The 19,471-nt window shown below is 30.8% G+C and overlaps 1 protein-coding gene across 5 annotated transcripts; it reads left to right on the top strand.

The window, feature by feature from the left end:
• The first annotated feature begins 6 nt into the window (after positions 1-6).
• Positions 7-16,867, top strand: LOC134696017 (ELMO domain-containing protein 2-like). Of its 5 annotated transcripts, none has more exons than XM_063557556.1 (8): positions 7-127; positions 4,316-4,489; positions 4,963-5,089; positions 5,519-5,648; positions 6,198-6,331; positions 6,966-7,034; positions 9,668-9,801; positions 12,511-16,867. In XM_063557556.1, the coding sequence occupies exons 2-8, from the start codon at positions 4,333-4,335 to the stop codon at positions 12,675-12,677; spliced, it is 918 nt and encodes a 305-aa protein (XP_063413626.1). In that variant the 5' UTR covers positions 7-127; positions 4,316-4,332; the 3' UTR covers positions 12,678-16,867. The 5 variants fall into 5 exon arrangements, with proteins under 5 accessions (XP_063413626.1, XP_063413629.1, XP_063413627.1 ...); XM_063557559.1 differs by lacking the exon at positions 7-127 and adding an exon at positions 276-306; XM_063557557.1 differs by lacking the exon at positions 7-127 and adding an exon at positions 297-356.
• The last annotated feature ends 2,604 nt before the right edge of the window (positions 16,868-19,471 follow it).

Raw genomic sequence — 19,471 nt, forward strand, 5'->3', positions numbered from 1 at the left:
TTTTTTGCTTTACTAAGTGTATCCCCGACCTCTTTCTAAGAAGAGTTTTCATTGGCTGGGCCATAGTAACAGAGTTCAATCCTTATTTACCATTCATAAGATACAGTATTGATTACTCGGAGAATAGGTATTTCTTTTTAATTAAGTAGACATTAAACAATATGATATATAAAAATGGCAAAAGGGTTCCGCTTTAATTTGGATACTTTTCCTTTTAGGGTACTTTTATTGATTAGTGTACAAACCAATCAAAAATCGCCGTGTATGTCTTAATATTTAGAATTTTCTGCCACCTGGTGGAGGTTTGTAAGTGTAAACAATAACTCACATGTGCCTGTCAAAAATACACTAATAAGGTTAAACATTAAATACAAACACTCTGAGGTATCAAGCAAATTGAAATCAGAAATCATGCACATTTATTTCAAGGCTAGCAAAACATTGACAAAACTGAATTTTAAAACTAAAAATCATTTTCTTTTTTTTAGGTAAATATGAGAATTTACTCATACTGTTGATTTATATATGAGGGTAGTAGTGGGGGTACTTCCATTACAAATAATGGTATAAATTCTTTGTCATGACGTTAACAGCAATTTTTTAGTGCATGACAATAAAATGTACACTTTATTTTAGACATAAAACAAAAGAGGGATTTTGACCTATCACCTTAATTTTTTTCTCCAAAACTGGCGCTTAAGATATTTTTTGAGACCTGACCAATCACGGTAAAATTTTAACCAATTTGATGGTTATGGTATCTATAAATGAGAGTTTGACTTCGTACAGTAAAGGGCATTACTACCCTCATATACATTTATGTGTGGTCTTACAACATGTACAAAATGTGTCTGTTTTTGTCGAGCCTTCGACTTTAGTCGAAAAAGCGAGACTAAGCGATCCTACATTCCATCGGCGGCGTCCACAAATATTCACTCTGTGGTTAAAGATTTTGAAAATTTAATAACTTTCTTAAACTATACTGGATTTCTACCAAACTTGGACAGAAGCTTGTTTATGATCATAAGATAGTATCCAGAAGTAAATTTTTCAAAAATAAAATTCCATTTTTTCTGTTTTTTACTTATAAATGGACTTAGTTTTTCTGCGGGGAAACATTACATTCACTCTGTGGTTAAAGTTTTTAAAATTTGAATATCTTTCTTAAACTATACTGGATTTTTACCAAACTTGGACAGAAGCTTGTTTATGATCATAAGATAGTATCCAGAAGTAAATTTTGTAAAAAAATAAATCCAGTTAACATAATATACAGTCTGCACTTAAAGTTTTTAAAACATTTATTCGATTCATAAACTATCCTGAAATGTATACCAAACTTGGACAGAAGAAATGCATCTTACAATCAAAAGATAATATCAGTAGGAATATTTTTATTGATTGTTTTCCTCATTTTTGTTGAGCCTGGGAGTTACAGCAAAAGTAGGCGAGACACTGGGTTCCGCGGAACCCTTACAAATTTTTATAACAGTTTGAAAAATAAAACAAAAAAAAACCAAGGGCAAATAATGAACATTTTTGGTTAGTTATAAAGATTTGATAAAGTCGGACAATTTTGGTGAAGAACTGTTTAATGTCCTGAATACTTCCCACACTACATCTTAATATAAGATATTCAAAAAGGATTTATTGACCTACATTTGTACCTATCTATCATAATTTTTTGGGGCCCTTAGGTTTAAAATAAGTAAGTGTACATGTCTGATGGTACTTAATGTGATATTTTGTATTAATGAACATGTGTTCATGTATCTGAAATATTTTATTTGACCTCGTCTGTAGTTTCAGAGTTCATTAAACTTTAGAATAATTCAAAGGTTGGTATTGCTTTAGGCAAGATGTCAAAGTTGACCCAATCCTTTTCAACATGGATAATTTATAATATTATGCCTATTTTTTTCTACAGTTTAACTGAAAGAGAAGTTCAAATAAATATGTTATGATACTGAAAGAAACTGGGGTACAGGTTTTGCTTATTGTTGAAGGCCTATACATTTTTTAGGTGTTTACTCCTACACCACTTGTCTCTGTTTGAGAGTTGTCTCATGGCCCATGGGCAATCATAGATCCCAAATTCACTTATTTTACTCCCTCACGGCCTCAGAAATAATACAGTCAGCCTATTCTGATTTCAGACATCAATCTACATTTTTTGAGATTACCACGTTCTTTTCATATTGATGTGTTATTTTTTTGGGGTCCTCCATAGGCACCTGTTAGGCAAAAGTTCTGATCCTACCCAATACGTATGATATGATTTCTATTCTCATCTCAGTCTCTGAAAAAAGTATCATCCCTTTCTTCATGTTCTTCCTTCATTAAATAGATACAAGGATTTGATAAATATATATTGTTATAAAAAAGAAGATGTGGTATGATTGCCAATGAGACAACTATCCACGAAAGATACTTGTTTTTCCTAAATATGCATGAAATAATCCGTCTTTGACATAATGTATCCATTGAATTTCCTATGACCCAATCTGATTTAAATAAGGGTCACGCGTCCAAGCTTGGTTTGCAAGAAACTGACAACCCTGCAGTCAACTTTCTGTTTTAAAGACCTTTTTGATACCCACCTCCAAAACTTTGTAAGAAAAGATTTCATTGGTAACAAGATTGGTGTAATATCAACAGAAGTGGATTCAGATGGGAGGAGATGGATCCTCTCCAATGTGGAGCTACATAAATATGTAAATCATGCATATCCTTGTGCAAAAATCAGTCTTAATGTTTGCCAACTACATGTAGGCTACCCATTTTCAAAGTTCTTGATTCATACCTGATCAATCTGAACAGACAGCAGAAAGGAGTGTTGTCAGATCCTTGTAAGTGAAGCATGGACCCAGATCTATACTTCAATCAGATTGCCCCTTTTTAATTTGGCTTAGATTAAATCATATTTCATTTTCAAAAGTCCACAAAATACAATTATACAATTGGGCTTAGCTGCATAATTTTGAAAATATATGATTTTTTTGTTGCAATTTATAAGCCAGTGTTTATTGATATAACAAAACAATCAAAATTGATAATAGTAGAACAATAGTTTATGAGATAAAAATTGATTACTATAGATGCATTAAGACATTTATTAAATATTTATTGAATTATTGATTTTTTAATGGCAGCACTAGTACTGTTTACATGTATTTCTCTTACTAGATTAAATTGAATTTTTGAATATACCAGAAGTGGGTTAGTAACTTATATTTGTAACACATCTTTTATTGCAAGTAAATATTAAGTACTTTTATTATGTATAATTGGCAGGAATTTAACTTTTCTATCTTGTTACTTGGCAGCCATAGAATTTCATTGATGAAGCAGGAATTTCTTCAAGGAACTCAAGTTTACTCATCAATTTACACCAAATGTTTCAGTATTCTTTTGTAGCCCAACTTTGGTACACATTCATTGCAGTTAATTTCATAGGGGACTACAACAAAATATTAGGAGTAAACAACTGAGATTTGTCTTATCATATATGTTTTGGAGTTTAGTGCAACATTCATTTTCACTGAACTACACGTTTTTATTTAGAGTTCAGCTGAGTCCTACCTTCATGGTGCAGGATTTTCTAGCTGCATTGAAGACCCGGCCCATTAGTGGCCTTTTGCTGTTATCTGCTATTTGGTCAGGTTGTTGTCACTTTGACATTTTCCCAATTTCCATTCTCAATTTTATGTATCAATGAAATTTTGTTTGTAAATTTGTAAAATTTCTGATGTTAAAAATGTACAGATTCTTAATAATGTTTAGACAGATATTTTGGTCATATGCTCTTCTTCATTTAAAATGCCTGTCTTCACTTATAAAATGAGACAATATTACTTATTCACAGACATTTATAATGGTTTGTGTCTTACCAATACATGTATTTGAAACGTCTGTTATTAATAAGATCTTTTATAAAAATATGGGATCTTACTCTGTATTCATTAAAAAGGGTCTATTAACAAAGTGTTTATATTTATACTCAGATGTATCTCTATCAGCCCTGATGAAATTGAGAATGGAAATGGGGAATGTGTCAAAGAGACAACAATCAGACCATAGAACAGACAACAGAAGAAGTTCACTAATAGGTCTTCAATGCAGTGAGAAACTCCCCACCCAGAGGCTACTTGTGACTACATTATGCACTTAAAACCAGCATTAAATCAAACTACAAATACTGTAGACAAGAAGGTGTCTTATGAGATCTGTCATATAATTCTACTGTAGTAAGCTTCTATCTCGAACTATTAAAATAAGCTTGAGAATTAATAATTACATGTTCCATGTTTTGCAGGTTGACAATTTGACTTCATGTGGAAGGGGTATTTACATGAGACGTGGGTTTCCTTTTACTTCAGCGTTCTTTGGCCAATGTGGAAGTGGATTCTCAGAAAATGGACAGGAAAATGTGAACTTCTAAGAATAACTTCTGAGAACCCAAAAGGGGCTAAAAGAACAAAGGCAATTGGTATGCAATATTAAGAATTTCTTACTAAATTTGACTATTACAAGGGACATATGTGCCATATATGCACTTGTTAAAATTTATGATAAGAATAAGAAATTAGAGGAGTTGCAATTACACATTTATAATAATTTCAACAGTTTGAACATCAGTTGCCTGATTTAAATTTTGTAAAATATATTTTAGAGAAATTTTTCATAACTGCTATTACGTTTTTAAGAACTTTTTGTGTTGTTGGGTCACATGGGTTGCTGCTATATTATTATCACTTATTGGCATGTAACTTACATCTTAATTTTTTTCATAGATGTAGTAAAAAATATAGATTTCTTTTGTTAATAATTAACATCAATAATAAGAAAGGTGACAGATTTTCCCCAAATATATAAATTTTGGTTAAAGATGGATTGTTTTGCTTGCAATTTACATGTTGATAGTTGATATGATTTTCTACCTCTAAATCTTTTCATTAACAGAAAGATCTTTGAAACATTCAAATATTGCCATCCTGAAACAGCTGAGTAAAGATGAAATCATTAATGTTATACCTGCATCAGAGGAAGTCATGAAGATAAAAGATGTAATAGCTGAAATTCATCCTCAGTAAGCTTTGTAGTATAGTAATACAGGGGGAAGGGGCAATATCAGATTGGTTTGTGAAATAGAGGCAGATACAGTAACCTTTGGCAGACCTCAGATTGATTACCTTTAAATGTAAACGATTGGATCCCTGCAGATATGACAATTTCTTTTTCACCATTGAATTTTTCTTAAATTGCATACATAAACCATGCAATGGCCTCTATAAAAAAATATATATGAATTTCAAAAGTAATAACAGGAAAAAACCAGATAGTTCGATTACCCTTGCTCTATATTTATTTTATATAGATGACCTTTGGCTTTAGATATTTGATCTTTAGGTATGTATTTTAGGTTAACTTGTTTTGTTTGGTATTTTTGATGCTCATCCCATATATCTTTCTTAATTGATATGTAATGTACATGTGTTTTATGTTTAAATTTTTCCAGATTTGCATACTGTTTCCAAGTATGTTTATGTCAGATATGTGGATACAAAAGACTGTTTGCAGAAGTAGAAGAAATGAGGAAGACACAATATTCTTCTGAGAATCCAGATCATGAAGAAAAACTTATGCAGGTAAAAAAATCATAAGCACAATTGTTATACATTTTCGTGTATTCCTTGTGTACAGGTGAACCACAACAAACTTTTGAATGCTTCTTTAGTCTTGCATGCAGACGTAAACAAAACCACAAAATCATATATCTTTGAAAATACAATTTTTCTTAATCCATACAATCTGGAATGACTATGAATTAACAGTATTTAGTATTATTGTATCCTATGATATATTTTGAATTTAAAAAAGTTGATACAGCTGTTATATAATTTAACCATCATGTGGTAATGGGCAAATATTTCTTATTGACATTTGATTATTTTTACCAATACCTTTTGTGTTTATCCGGTGATCAGGTCTCAAACTATTTAAATTGGTTAACTGAATTTTCTTATATTGTTAATAACAAGTTGCAAATGATGACATTTGGAATGGAAAAGAAATCAAGTAGTACTCAAGAAAGAATAGGATTTTTTTTGTAGACTGAATTTTGTAGGTCTTTATATTTCCTGATTTCCAGACTTTCAACTTGTGTATATTTTGATTTGTCTTTTTGTTTATTTTAGCTTTGGGGGTTCTTGATGCCAGATATAAAGTTAGAGACGAGACTTAGTAAACAATGGACAGATATAGGATTTCAAGGAGAGGATCCTAAAACTGACTTCAGAGGGATGGGAATGCTGGGATTAAACCAGTTACTGTAAGATATTTAAGGAATGACTGTAATATTTTTTTCTGTCTATGAAGAAATAACATAAAAAATTTGGTGCACACTGAATAACGCGTGTAGCGGGTTATTTAACAGTGTGCACCAGATTTTTTATGTTATTTCGAATAGACAGAAAAAATATTTCAGTCATTTATTATAATTTAATTCTAAATTCCATTTAAAACAGTAGAAAACCATGAAAAAACTTTGATGACGTCACGGTCACATGACTAAATTATGTCTATGGGCTCATAACAAAATAATGTCAGCCAATCAGAAGACGCGTTACATCCAAAATTAAATTATTGTACAATGGATAGACCAGATGATAACTTATCATAAGGAAGTAACATTAAGCATTCTTAAGCCAATCATGGGGAAATACATTTATTTTAAGAGGTACTTTGTGAAGGAATTGTAATGTCGATATTTTTTTTTTTTGGTTTGGGCAAAGCTGAATATTACTTTAACATGTACACCATTCAGATTTCAGCATTGTTCATATGGCTTTATCATGTAATTTATCAATGAGCAAAGAGACAAAAATTTACATGTATTGATCAAGTATGTTGAGTAATTTTCTGTTTGATTCATTAGTATTCATTATGTTTAATCTATCTTTCAGATATATTTCATCAAAATACACAGCGTTATCACGGCAGATTTTGTCAAAATCTCACCATCCAACATTAGGGTAGGTTTAACTTACTTCACTACAGTCAACAGTCGTCTTAAATTACAAAAGAAAATTCTTCTTGAAATAAATTATTTAGGTTAAATTTTGATCTACCTGCTGTCCATTTAAGTCAAAACTATCAGACAACTTCTTATGGGAGTATTTGTACTTAAATGTCAATATTTAACTTTTTTTTCTAATTTGGGATATCAATGTCAGATTATCTATTAGGAGGAATAAAAGTTGGGTATTGGAATTAAAAATCACATATATATTTAATATTTGAAATTGACAGCTTAATATCCAAATTATAGATGTGTATTTTTTCTTTTTTTTTTCAAATTAAAAGAGCTTAATATGTTGTGTTTTTATACGACCGCATATTTTGAAAAAAATTTCGTCGTATATTGCTATCACGTTGGCGTCGTCGTCGTCGTCTGAATACTTTTAGTTTTCGCACTCTAACTTTAGTTAAAGTGAATAGAAATCTATGAAATTTTAACACACGGTTTATGACCATAAAAGGAAGGCTGGTATTGATTTTGGGAGTTTTGGTCCCAACATTTTAGGAATTAGGGGCCAAAAAGGGCCCAAATAAGCATTTTCTTGGTTTTCGCACTATTTCTTTAGTTTAAGTTAATAGAAATCTATGAAATTTTGACACAAGGTTTATGACCACAAAAGAAAGGTTGGGATTGATTTTGGGAGTTTTGGTTTCAACAGTTTAGGAATTAGGGCCAAAAAAGGGCCCAAATAAGCATTATTCTTGGTTTTTGCACAATAACTTTAGGTTAAGTAAATAGAAATCAATGAAATTTAAACACAATGTTTATGACCACAAAAGGAAGATTGGTATTGATTTTGGGAGTGTAGGTCCCAACAGTTTAGGAATTAGGGGCCAAAAAGGGACCAAAATAAGCAATTTTCTTGGTTTTCGCACCATAACGTTAGTATAAGTAAATAGAAATCTATGAAATTTAAACACAAGGTTTATGACCATTAAAGGAAGGTTGGTATTGATTTTGGGCGTTTTGGTCCCAATAGTTTAGGAAAAAGGGGCCCAAAGGGTCCAAAATTAAACTTTGTTTGATTTCATCAAAATTGAATAATTGGGGTTCTTTGATATGCCGAATCTAACTGTGTATGAAGATTCTTAACTTTTGGTCATGTTTTCAAATTGGTCTACATTAAGGTCCAAAGGGTCCAAAATTAAACTTAGTTTGATTTTGACAAAAAATGAATCGGTTGGGTTCTTTGATATGTTGAATCTAAAAATGTACTAAGATTCTTGATTATAGGCCCAGTTTTCAAGTTGGTCCAAATCTGGGTCCAAAATTAAACTTTATTTGATTTCATCAAAAATTGAATAAATGGGGTTCTTTGAAATGCCAAATCTAACTGTGTATGTAGATTCTTCATTTTTGGTCCCGTTTTCAAATTGGACTACATTAAGGTCCAAAGGGTCCAAAATTAAACTAAGTTTGATTTTAACAAAAATTAAATTCTTGTGTCTCTTTGATATGCTGAATCTAAACATGTACTTAGATTTTTGATTATGGGCCCAGTTTTCAAGTTGGTCCAAATCAGGATCTAAAATTATTATATTATGTATTGTGCAATAGCAAGTCTTTTCAATTGCACAGTATTGTGCAATGGCAAGAAATATCTAATTTCACAATATTGTGAAATAGCAATTTTTTTTTTAATTAGAGTTATCTTTCTTTGTCCAGAATAGGAAGCAAGAAATATCTTATTGCAAGAATTTTTTTAATTAGAGTTTTCTTTCTTTGTCCAGAATCAACTTAAATCTTTGTTATATACAATATACAATGTATATTCACTTTTTACTACCAACTGATAAATTTAAATAATCTTTACCATTCAGTGATAACAAGCAGTTTTTTTACATCTTAATATTTTATGATGTATTTAAATGAGTAGTTATTGTTGCAAACTCCATTAGAATATTTTAATTGAGATTAGTTTTGGAATAAGGGAAAGGGGGATGTGATTAAAAATTGGGTTCAATTTTTCTCATTTGAAATGAAATTAATAAAAAGAAAATTTCTTCAAACATTTTTTTGAGAGGATTAATATTCAACAGCATAGTGAATTGCTCTAAGAGAAAACAAAAGTTTAAGTTCATTAGAACACATTCATTCTGTGTCAGAAACCTATGCTGTGTCAACTATTAAATCACAATCCAAATTTAGAGCTGAATTCAGCTTGAATGTTGTGTCCATACTTGCCCCAACCGTTCAGGGTTCAACCTCTGCCGTCGTATAAAGCTACGCCCTGCAGAGCATCTGGTTGTTAACTTAGAAAGGTGAAAAACATTTTTGTAGCTATATAAGAATACATCAAAACACAAATTACCAATTATTCATGTTTGTTTACCTGTCTGGGACACTTGAAATGCGACATTTAATCAATTTGTTTTTGTTTATGATCAAAATGAGTTTATATTAATCCATCTTGGACATGTAATTTTCACAGAAGTTTTCTTTTTTCTTGGTTTAATAAATAATACACCCATAAAATTCAATATTCAATTGTGCTAAAACCTAATTTAGACTAATTTGTGTTATACTAGTATAAATAGATTCATTATCATTGATTTTGATACATGTTTTTTTTTATCTTTTCTATAGGTTCTCGTATGCCATAGTAGGAATAAATCTGACTAGTGTTCTGTATGAACTATTAAAAAAGCAAACTTTGCGGACACATTTCTATAACATTAAAGATGACAAACCATCTCTACATGATTTCCATGAATTGTATTGTGAGTACACAATATATTATAGGAAATTTATTCATAATCATAATCATTGTTTCTCTTAACTTCCCTGTGGTAACTTTTTCATACATGTCCATAGTATACAAAAAGTGGCTTGATCAAAGTATACACTGAAGTATGAAGTCACTGATTCTTAATTTCAGAATTTGATATTCCAGTATATTTGAAAACGGGTGTATAAACATATCAATTATTTTAAATACGGATCAAATGAGAATTGTATGATATATATAGATTCTACCACTGCATCGAGTGTAATACGATATTTATCCACTTGAGACAGTTAAATTTTCAAATTTTAAACACGAGGCTTGCCATATCATATTACACGAGCTTTGGTGATGGAATCTGTTTCTCAAATGATTTTCTAACATTATGCAGGCAAACTTATGCCTTCTGCAAAAAGATGTGTTCTTTCTATGTGACGCCATCAGTTATGGTCGCCATTTTTCATGCCGTCACAACAGGAAATTCAGAGGAAAGCAAAAAAATTCGACGTCATAATCAGATTTTAACCAATGAAGTACTGAGATCAAATGAACCGCACATTAATTAAACATTTTTTATATGATGGGTGCAAAAAGGGATTAATTGATGAAGAATAAAAGAAAATTCTTTACCGTACACTTAGAAGTAAATACAAGTGAAGTGTATGTGTAGTACAGTCAATGGCAATCATGCTGTATCCGATATCCATGATGCTATGGAATGCAGTACATGTATCAGATATCCATGATGCTATGGAATGCAGTACATGTATCAGATATCCATGATGCTATGGAATGCAGTACATGTATCAGATATCCATGATGCTATGGAATGCAGTACATGTATCAGATATCCATGATGCTATGGAATGCAGTACATGTATCAGATATCCATGATGCTATGGAATGCAGTACATGTATCAGATATCCATGATGCTATATGGAATGCAGTACATGTATCAGATATCCATGATGCTATATGGAATGCAGTACATGTATCAGATTCTCAGACCCTTTATCTCTAGGGGATTATTAGCAGTCACAGTTGCAAAGGTTTTATCAAACAAAAAATCTGTATGAGGTTCTGTAACATAACTGATATCAGTTGCATGCACAAAGTCAAAGGCAAACCAGAGGCAGATTTGGAGGGGGGGGGGGAGGGGGGTTAGCAGGCCCCCCCCTTTTTTGGAAAAAATTTGGTTGCTTATATAGGGAATCACTGAAGCGTGACTGGAGCGGGCCCCTCTTAGGTCAGTCAGTGGCCCCCACTTATGAAAATTCCTGGATCCACCACTGCAAACCAATTATCTGTATTATGATGAACTTGTTTTTTTTTGTGGGTATTAAATTTTGTGGATGGAAAAAAAATATTTCATGGGACGCTGAAATAGAACTGTTTTGAATACATAAATTTGTGGATCTCTGATTGAAAACTAATAAAACAAAAGATAAATTTATTGAAAATATCTTGAAATGTCAAATTTCTCACTTACCGTAGTCATTCAAGTTCAAGTGTTCATTTCACATGAAAAAAAATCTAAATGTGTTGTTCTTCAGGTTCATGTATATATATAGAATAACCATAGAGTGGGGTGCTCATTTTCGCCGGGGACACAATTTCGCCGTTTTAGGATTTTGAGGTGTAAAAACTTAAAAGGATGGCTGAAATGGAAGATGTGTACTGGTAAATTATATTTTTATAACAAATATGATATTTTTTTAAACTGAAACAAAATTGCGGCTCCTACAGAAAATTACCGAAAAACGGACAACGATTTTCGGACAATTTCCTGAATAAAAAATATGATTTCAAAGAAGTATTTCTAAGTAAATATTTGACTGAATGCCCTAATTTTGAATTCTTTACACCTTTGAAAAGTCTGCTATTCATCTATAATGCAATTGATTTGATAAAAAATGTTAAAAGCTGCGGTTATTTGGTTTTAAATAGATGTGTAAAAACGGCGAATATGTGTCCCCCATTGACAAAATATCCGGAAATTTCAAGCACCCTTTAATCTAACTTTTCAGATGATTTTTTTTCAAACAAACACGTTTTCAAGCTTAAGAATATTTTGCATTTGAAGTTATCTTCATATAGAAATATCAGTATACTTCAAAAACATTTAGACCTGACCATAAACTGTAGAAAACATGGAAAGATGTGGCGAAAACGGGCACCCCACTCTACATTGTCTCGAAATATCAATGTTATTTGTACAAGGCTTAGAAAAAGGTAAAAAACGAGGCTGTGCCGAGCATTTCTACCTGTTTCGAGCTGAGAACAAATAACAGATTGATATTTTGAGACAATGTATGGTTATTCTTTATATACTGCATCTCTTGTAACTGTTCAAAATGAAATATTTGGGTAAAAACCGTCATTCTTTAATTGTGAGCGGACAACGTAAAATTGCCGTGAACCTGTATTTTTTATTGACGTCATAAATAAAACTCTACGGAAACACATTGTCAACGTCTTAAACAAGGTGATATAAGGTCAGTGACTGTATATCACATATAGATATACAGTCAATGAATTTGACTGTTCAAATAGCACAGCTGCAGTAAATATGACAAAATGTATATTTATATTACATCATTTGTCAACTCTTAACCAATAACAGCTATTGATGTCCAGTGTTCATACGGGCTTAATATTGAAAAGAAATATATGCTATTCTTTATTTTCATTTTATTTTTACAGGTTACATGTTTAAAGAATTTGTTACATTCTGGTTCAGTGAGAAGCCAAAAGATATAATGGAGTTTGGAAGAGTGAGAGACAAGTTTAGAAAGAAAATTAAACAAAAACTTAAAGGAGATTTAACAACAATACTAAAATTTGATGCAGATGAGGAGTTAGCAGTCTGATAGCAGAATTTGATATTAGCTTATTTAACCAATTGCATTTATAATTTATACCTGTTTATTATTATGTTGTGGTGCCTACAATTGTAATGAGAAATTATGTATCCACTGATTGTGAGAGCATAGTTTTTTTTTGTACTGTCTAAAATTGAAAAAAAGTCACTCATTATCTTGCTCATAGTTTGTTTGTTTAACAGAAAATATATTGAGCCTTTAAAAGAGAACATTTTTGTTAATTTGAAACATGTATCCATAAATATTAATTATACTGTGCCACATCTACCAAACTGCACAATATATTATCTCTATAATGTTAGTGGAAGATGGTAATAGTACCTTATCATGTATTGTTAAATAAGGATAAAGTGAAGGGTCATCTTATTATGGTTGAATTATTATGATTTATGCATTTATTGTACTAGTGAAAAATATATGGCTTGGTGAACTAGAAAACTTTACATTTTTTTTGTAGGTTGATATTGTATTTAAGCAGCAAGTTATTTATTTGACTTTATAAAGTTTTGTTAATTAAAAAATAATGTGAATACAAATAATTTCATCTTATCACTCTGTAACTGAAAGGTTGATATTTGAAATTTCTTATACCTACAATGTGTTATTTTTATTATTTATCAACTTATTACCGTTTTCTTCTAAACTGATGGCTAAATCATGTTTAAAATTTTAGACTTTCCAAATATTTTGGAATATATTCAGCTCTTGACCTTCAAACACATCTTTTTTGTCATAGCATGTGCATTATGCATCTTAAATTTTTGCAAGTAAAGGAGGAAATAACAAAAATATTAAGTGATATTTATTTTTACTTTAGTCCAAATGAAATGTGGAATTATTTTTCCTAAATAAATACTTGCATGTTTGGTATATAAAATATGTAATTAAAATTTTTAACAAAAATAAAATAACATTGATATGCTTTACAAATTCAGTGGTTTACATAATAATAATGTTAGGGAAATGGGTATTGCGTTTGTTGGAATGTGATTATTGTTGGTAGCTGCTTATTTTACAAAGTCATCATTTTTCATGAACATACAACAGATAATATTTTTTTGGTGACAGAGTTTTAATGTTAAGTTTCTTGTTTATGTCCATTCCAGAGAATCATAGTTAAAATTTTGGATAAGATTGCTTCACCCTCTATGCATTTCAAATGGATGCAATATCTGAAGGTCCTTTTCCATTGCTTTTCAAGTATAAAACTTCAGTTTTTGGATTAAGTGGGCTTAATATATACTTTTTAAATGCCATATGCTGTTGTATTTGGAATTTTATCTTCAGCCCAGTCAATGTGCATGCTTCAAATAGTTTAATTTTTACTACTACTCCCTCACCATTGTGTAGCAACACCACTGTATATAGGTACCCCTGAAATCTAAGAAACAATTAATGATAGAAAAAGTACATATTTTAATCCAAGTAAACAACTATTACTGTAAATTCAGAAATTATTGCGTGCATTTATTATTGCAATTTTGTCATTTTTGCCTAAAATGTGATTTTTGTTTTTACGATTTTGAGAAAAATACAAAACATTTCAAAATGCAAGTTTAAATTATTGGGTTTAAAACTCTGTCGCATTTTTCGCAATAATAAAAACCTCGCATTAGTTTCTGAATTTACGGTACTTGTTATTGACCATAAAATTTATCAGCTTTATATACATGAATTTCTTGATGTTAATTATAGTTTGATTTACAGTGTGATTCAAGCTTAAATATGATGATATGCAATCGTTGTACTAAAATGTCAAACGAATAATTGACTTATGCTGACTTTGTTGTATTGGCTTTACTACTATAGTTGTTAATGTCTGTGTCATTTTGGTCTTTTGTGGACAGTGGTCTCATTGGCAATCATACTACATCTTCTTTTTTGATAATTATCCCCTTTTGAGTCATAAACAATGAATCTCATACATTTTATAAACTAGCAAATCAAAATGTTGTTTCTTCTATCAGTTCACATTCCATGATATATGTACTGATATTGTCAGGAACATCAAACAATAAGTCTTTATATAACTTCTTAAATTGGCCCTATTTATTGTTTTATATTTTTTTTGCTACTGGCTGATTGATGGATAGTATTTTCTTAAATTACAAATGTCCACTGGCATCATCCCTATAGGTGTGTCCCTATTTATTCCTATTTAATTTTTGATGTAAAGAATGCTTTAAGATTAAAAGTACTTATTAACACAAAACAGATATCTTATGTCTACAATGGTGTTGTTGATTGTTTTGTGAATAGAAGTCAGTATGGATTGTTTGTCCAGAGAAAATTCTAGTCTGTACAGTGTACCTTTACTTTCTTAAAAGTAAAATGAACTTGATCTTGATGTTATCCAACCTTAAAGTAAAGAGAAAATTGATTTTTAATTATGATTTGTTGTGCATAAATTTTATGTAAAAAGTAGAAAAAATCATTACCACTGTAATTAGGCAAATAAATTTATTCTAAATATAATTTATGTACATTTATATGTAATAAGAATGTCAATTGCTATCCACTCTTGTACATTTAAAGGTGTTTTATACATTGTTATTTTATACCCACCCTTGTTTTTCCTGCGAGCTGTCATTCAGGCTATATATTCAGTAAAAAACAAGGGAGATAAACAAGTTAAGTTGGAGGGTTTATAAAAGTATAAAATGCTGTTATAAAGTCTTCTGTTTTTCCATGTTGTCATCAGCTGAATAAATAAGTATTTTTCCTAAAAGCAAAGATTCTGGGTATCAGTTTTACAACAGCTATATCAATTGTTTTCTTTAAAGTAAAGAAAACCAACATTAGTGATATAGATTTTCCTACACCAAATGGTTAAGATGTAATGTAATAGGGAATATGGAGTTAATGACAGAGAATAAATCCTGGTTAGGGAAAGTATAAGAGTTGTTGTCTGTTGGTTTGACGTTTAAGTTATGATTTTGCCATTTGATTAGGGACTTTCCGTTTTGAATTTTCCTAGGAGTTCAGTATTTTGGTGATTTTATGTTTGGCTAAGGGGTACAAATGTATTAAGAATGATTTGCAGGAATATATTACCTTTTTTTTTGTATTTTCTAAAACCTTTTTGAAATATGTGTCCTCAATGCTCTTTAACTTCATAGTTTCTTTCGACTTTTCATATTTTCTTACTTGTACGTCATTAATGGGTATTTTTGTAGAAGAAACATATGTCTAGCTTACATTTTACAAGCCTGGTATCTTTGATGATTAATATTTGTTCGGTGAAAATGTTGGAGTGACAGACGGAAAAGGTGACGACAACAATTAAAGGTCAGCATCATGACCTATAGAACCCTTCAAGTGTCTTAAACAAGAAGAGAGTATGACAATATTCCAACATCAAATATTGATTTAGCGTTCCTATTTTGACTGAATGTGTCTGTGTATTTATTCATCCATTGCTACCAAACCTACCTTAAGTACGTGTTTTACAGCTAGATATTGTCCAAATATTTTTAACCCTGTCTACAAAGATTGTTTTAGGGTATAAATTTCAGGGAATATTTATGCAACTTGTTCACCAAATTATGGCTATAAAATTGATCAAATTTGTACCTTCCCTTATGCCACTTTCATTCCTCAAAAATAATTTTGACATGTTCTTGAATATTCATTTTTATGTAATACCATTATTTCAAAATGTATAATATGTAATTATTCTTTCTTCAGCTTGCTATGTACTGAACACATTTTGAATTTGTGCTCCTGACATAGTACCCTTAAAGCTGTTTTAACAAGCCAGCATTACAATTCGTCCTGAAGTACCATAAAAAATAGTTTTACTACTGCTTTACAAAGTCCATGTTAATATTTACCAGAACATAGCTGTAGGTTGCAATGAAGGAATGCACTGTTGTGAATACCTATGTCTTAACTTTTGTTGTTTGCGTGAAATGCATTATACAATTTATTATATCTTAAACAAGTTAAAAGGCTCATTTACAATTTTCAGACTGATCCTTAATAATACATGTTACTGTTATAATTTTGATCGTGTCAAACAACAGGCGCCTTTCAAAGACATTAAGTAAAAAATCATGATTTTGTCTTTCACACAGCATGTATTGTAATATTATTATCATAAGTTTACCATACGACCCGATTGTTACTGCTATATTTTGCTTTTGTTTATGTTAATGCAAATAAATATAAAACAATTAGTATCTCTCCTCTTTCTTGCCTCTTACAAACTGAAAGGGTCTATTAAACTGTCTTTGCAGTTCTCTATCAGTTAGCCCTACAATTCATGTTCAAATAAGTGAACAGTAGCTCATAAAACAAACAAACTGTAATGAAAAAAGTTTGGAAATTTTATATAATTTATATAGTTCTAGTGAACCAAGTTTTTGGTGGTTTTCCTGTTGTTAAGGTTTAAGTTTTCTATGTTGTGTCTGGTTTACTATTATTTGTCTGTTCTTTCTTTGTTAGTCATGGCGTAGACAGTTTATTTTTAATCTATGATTGTGACTGTTCCTCTGGTATCTTTCGCACCTGTTTTATGAATAATGATTGTGATGTCCGAATTTATATAAAAGTTGTCAATTCATTTTGTCTTATTGTTTCTTTACTTCTATTCAAATGATCGTAAGGATTTCAGCAACTGGAAATAATCCTGTTGAACGTTTTAAAGTTAATAATTTAAGTTTATGTTAAATACAATCACGAATATAGTTATTCACTTACTGCGGAATGAAGTAGGTATACCAGTTCACCTCTGTCAGTGTTTCCTTTGATCCCATAAGTATGATTGTGTTTGTCTAAGGAAGAGCTTTTTGAAGTTCTGTATCAAGTTTCATGTAATCATGTTATACTGTGATGCAATTTCAGATTATTTGCTCATCTTCTTCCTTTTTAATAAATGTATACTCTTTCACGAAAATATTTGAAAGTGCTTTCTCAGGAACTACAAATCAGAGTTTCCTGATATAACTTCATTCTACATGCTAGAATTTGGGAATAAATTACAGATTCATTGTCTATCAAACTCCTGTTTACAGAATTCTCTCATATTAGAAAAAGAAGTGAGAAAAGTATTGGTAGAAATTCAATTAAAAACAATAGCATATTTCTAGTGAACATTATATACAAATTATGGTGAAAGGATAAGAAAAAATGATTACAGAGTATATTTGGACAAACTTACTCCCATAAATTTGACTGTCTTCCGTAACACTTACCGTGTTATGCCCACACTCGCCAACTAGTGGTCAAAGATTGTCATGAAGTAGGTTATTTATTGCCAAAGCTTCAAAAATTGTAAGTTTTATAAGAAAGTTAATAAATACAACAGAAATATTAGGAGATCTAAATGCCTTCAGTCATGAAACTCAACTAGGTGGAACTCAAAGTTATACATATTGAAGTCGATATTAAATGTACCTGAGCAAACCCTAAATAGCATTGATTGTCATCTGAAACTTTCCACTTATGCAAAGAAAATATTGCAGAAACTCTATACATTTATACATGTGTGAGGGCCACTGTTATAGAATAAAAGGGAAAAAAATGAAAGTGCAATTCTTACTATTCCAGTTACTCCAGTTACAACATACAGCATATAAATTCAAATCCAAAATTATTTCAAAATTAACCTGTTAAAGTCATAAGAAACCTCAAATTAAAAAAAAATTATGCATATGTTTTCTATAACTGTATAGATAGTTTTCATTATACAACTTATGAACATATCCTTTTTTTGCTGAGGAAAATTCTTTAATTTGTCCACATTTAGAAGAAGTTTACTTATTTTTCATTGCTTCCTTCCGGGAATAAAGGAAGCAATTCGCCGACATATTTTCCGTATGCATAGTGACCTGAGCGTAACCCTCCTCGTAAAAATCCGGTGATCGCAATACGCATGGATCTGTCATGAAAATAAACAATTATCTGATTGTACATGTTAAACACGTGCTCAATATCCATCCTTTTTGTTATTTGTTTACTATAAGGTGACAATCGGTAAACTTCGGCTCCAAAACACGGCATTTAATGAGCAGCCATATTTGTAAATTCATAACAGACACAGAGAAAAAAAAATTGACGATTAAACGATATATTTGCGTAAAAAATGAGAAATTCGTGCACAGAGGACTAAGTTTATGATTTATACATGCATTGGTTCAAGAATTGGATAAACATTATTTTTCACCACTCACTCGTTTCATATGACTTTAAGGGTAGGTTAAACAAATACTGTGTGAAACAGCGTATATCCTCCTTGCAGTTCTGGATCCAGATTCAAGCTGAGGTGGTTTAATAATGAACCTGAATCTCAGAAAAAAACATTTCTGTAATAAAGGACACAGTTATGGAAATAACAAATGACCTATCTCATCCATAGTCACCCCCGTCAAAAATGGAAAAGCGAGTGATGATGACCTTTTTTCTTTTTCAACTTTCTGCCTTCAACAAGAATAAGACATTCATCTGGAACAATATCAGTATAGTATTTTTCTGAGGATTGTGATATGATGGACAATGATAATCTTTTGCAATGGAAAGTAAATTAGCAGAGATTTCCCTTTCTTTAAAGTTGGCAATTGCATATCTTAACACGACTGCTTCATCAGCACCTGTTAAGAGACTTTTTTCCCTTGTCTGGGAAAATATTCAGACCAGACAGATGTTCTCGCAATGATAAAAAAAATTCAATAAATGAACTTTATCATACAGATTATCTGAAAAAAATAATAAAAAATATAGGTCACCGATGAGTTAAAAAAAATATTTTAATTTTAATGCCCAAAAATTTGGCATTTTTGCAC

This window comes from Mytilus trossulus, chromosome 14 (genome assembly GCF_036588685.1).
Source record: "Mytilus trossulus isolate FHL-02 chromosome 14, PNRI_Mtr1.1.1.hap1, whole genome shotgun sequence".
Taxonomy (NCBI): domain Eukaryota; kingdom Metazoa; phylum Mollusca; class Bivalvia; order Mytilida; family Mytilidae; genus Mytilus; species Mytilus trossulus.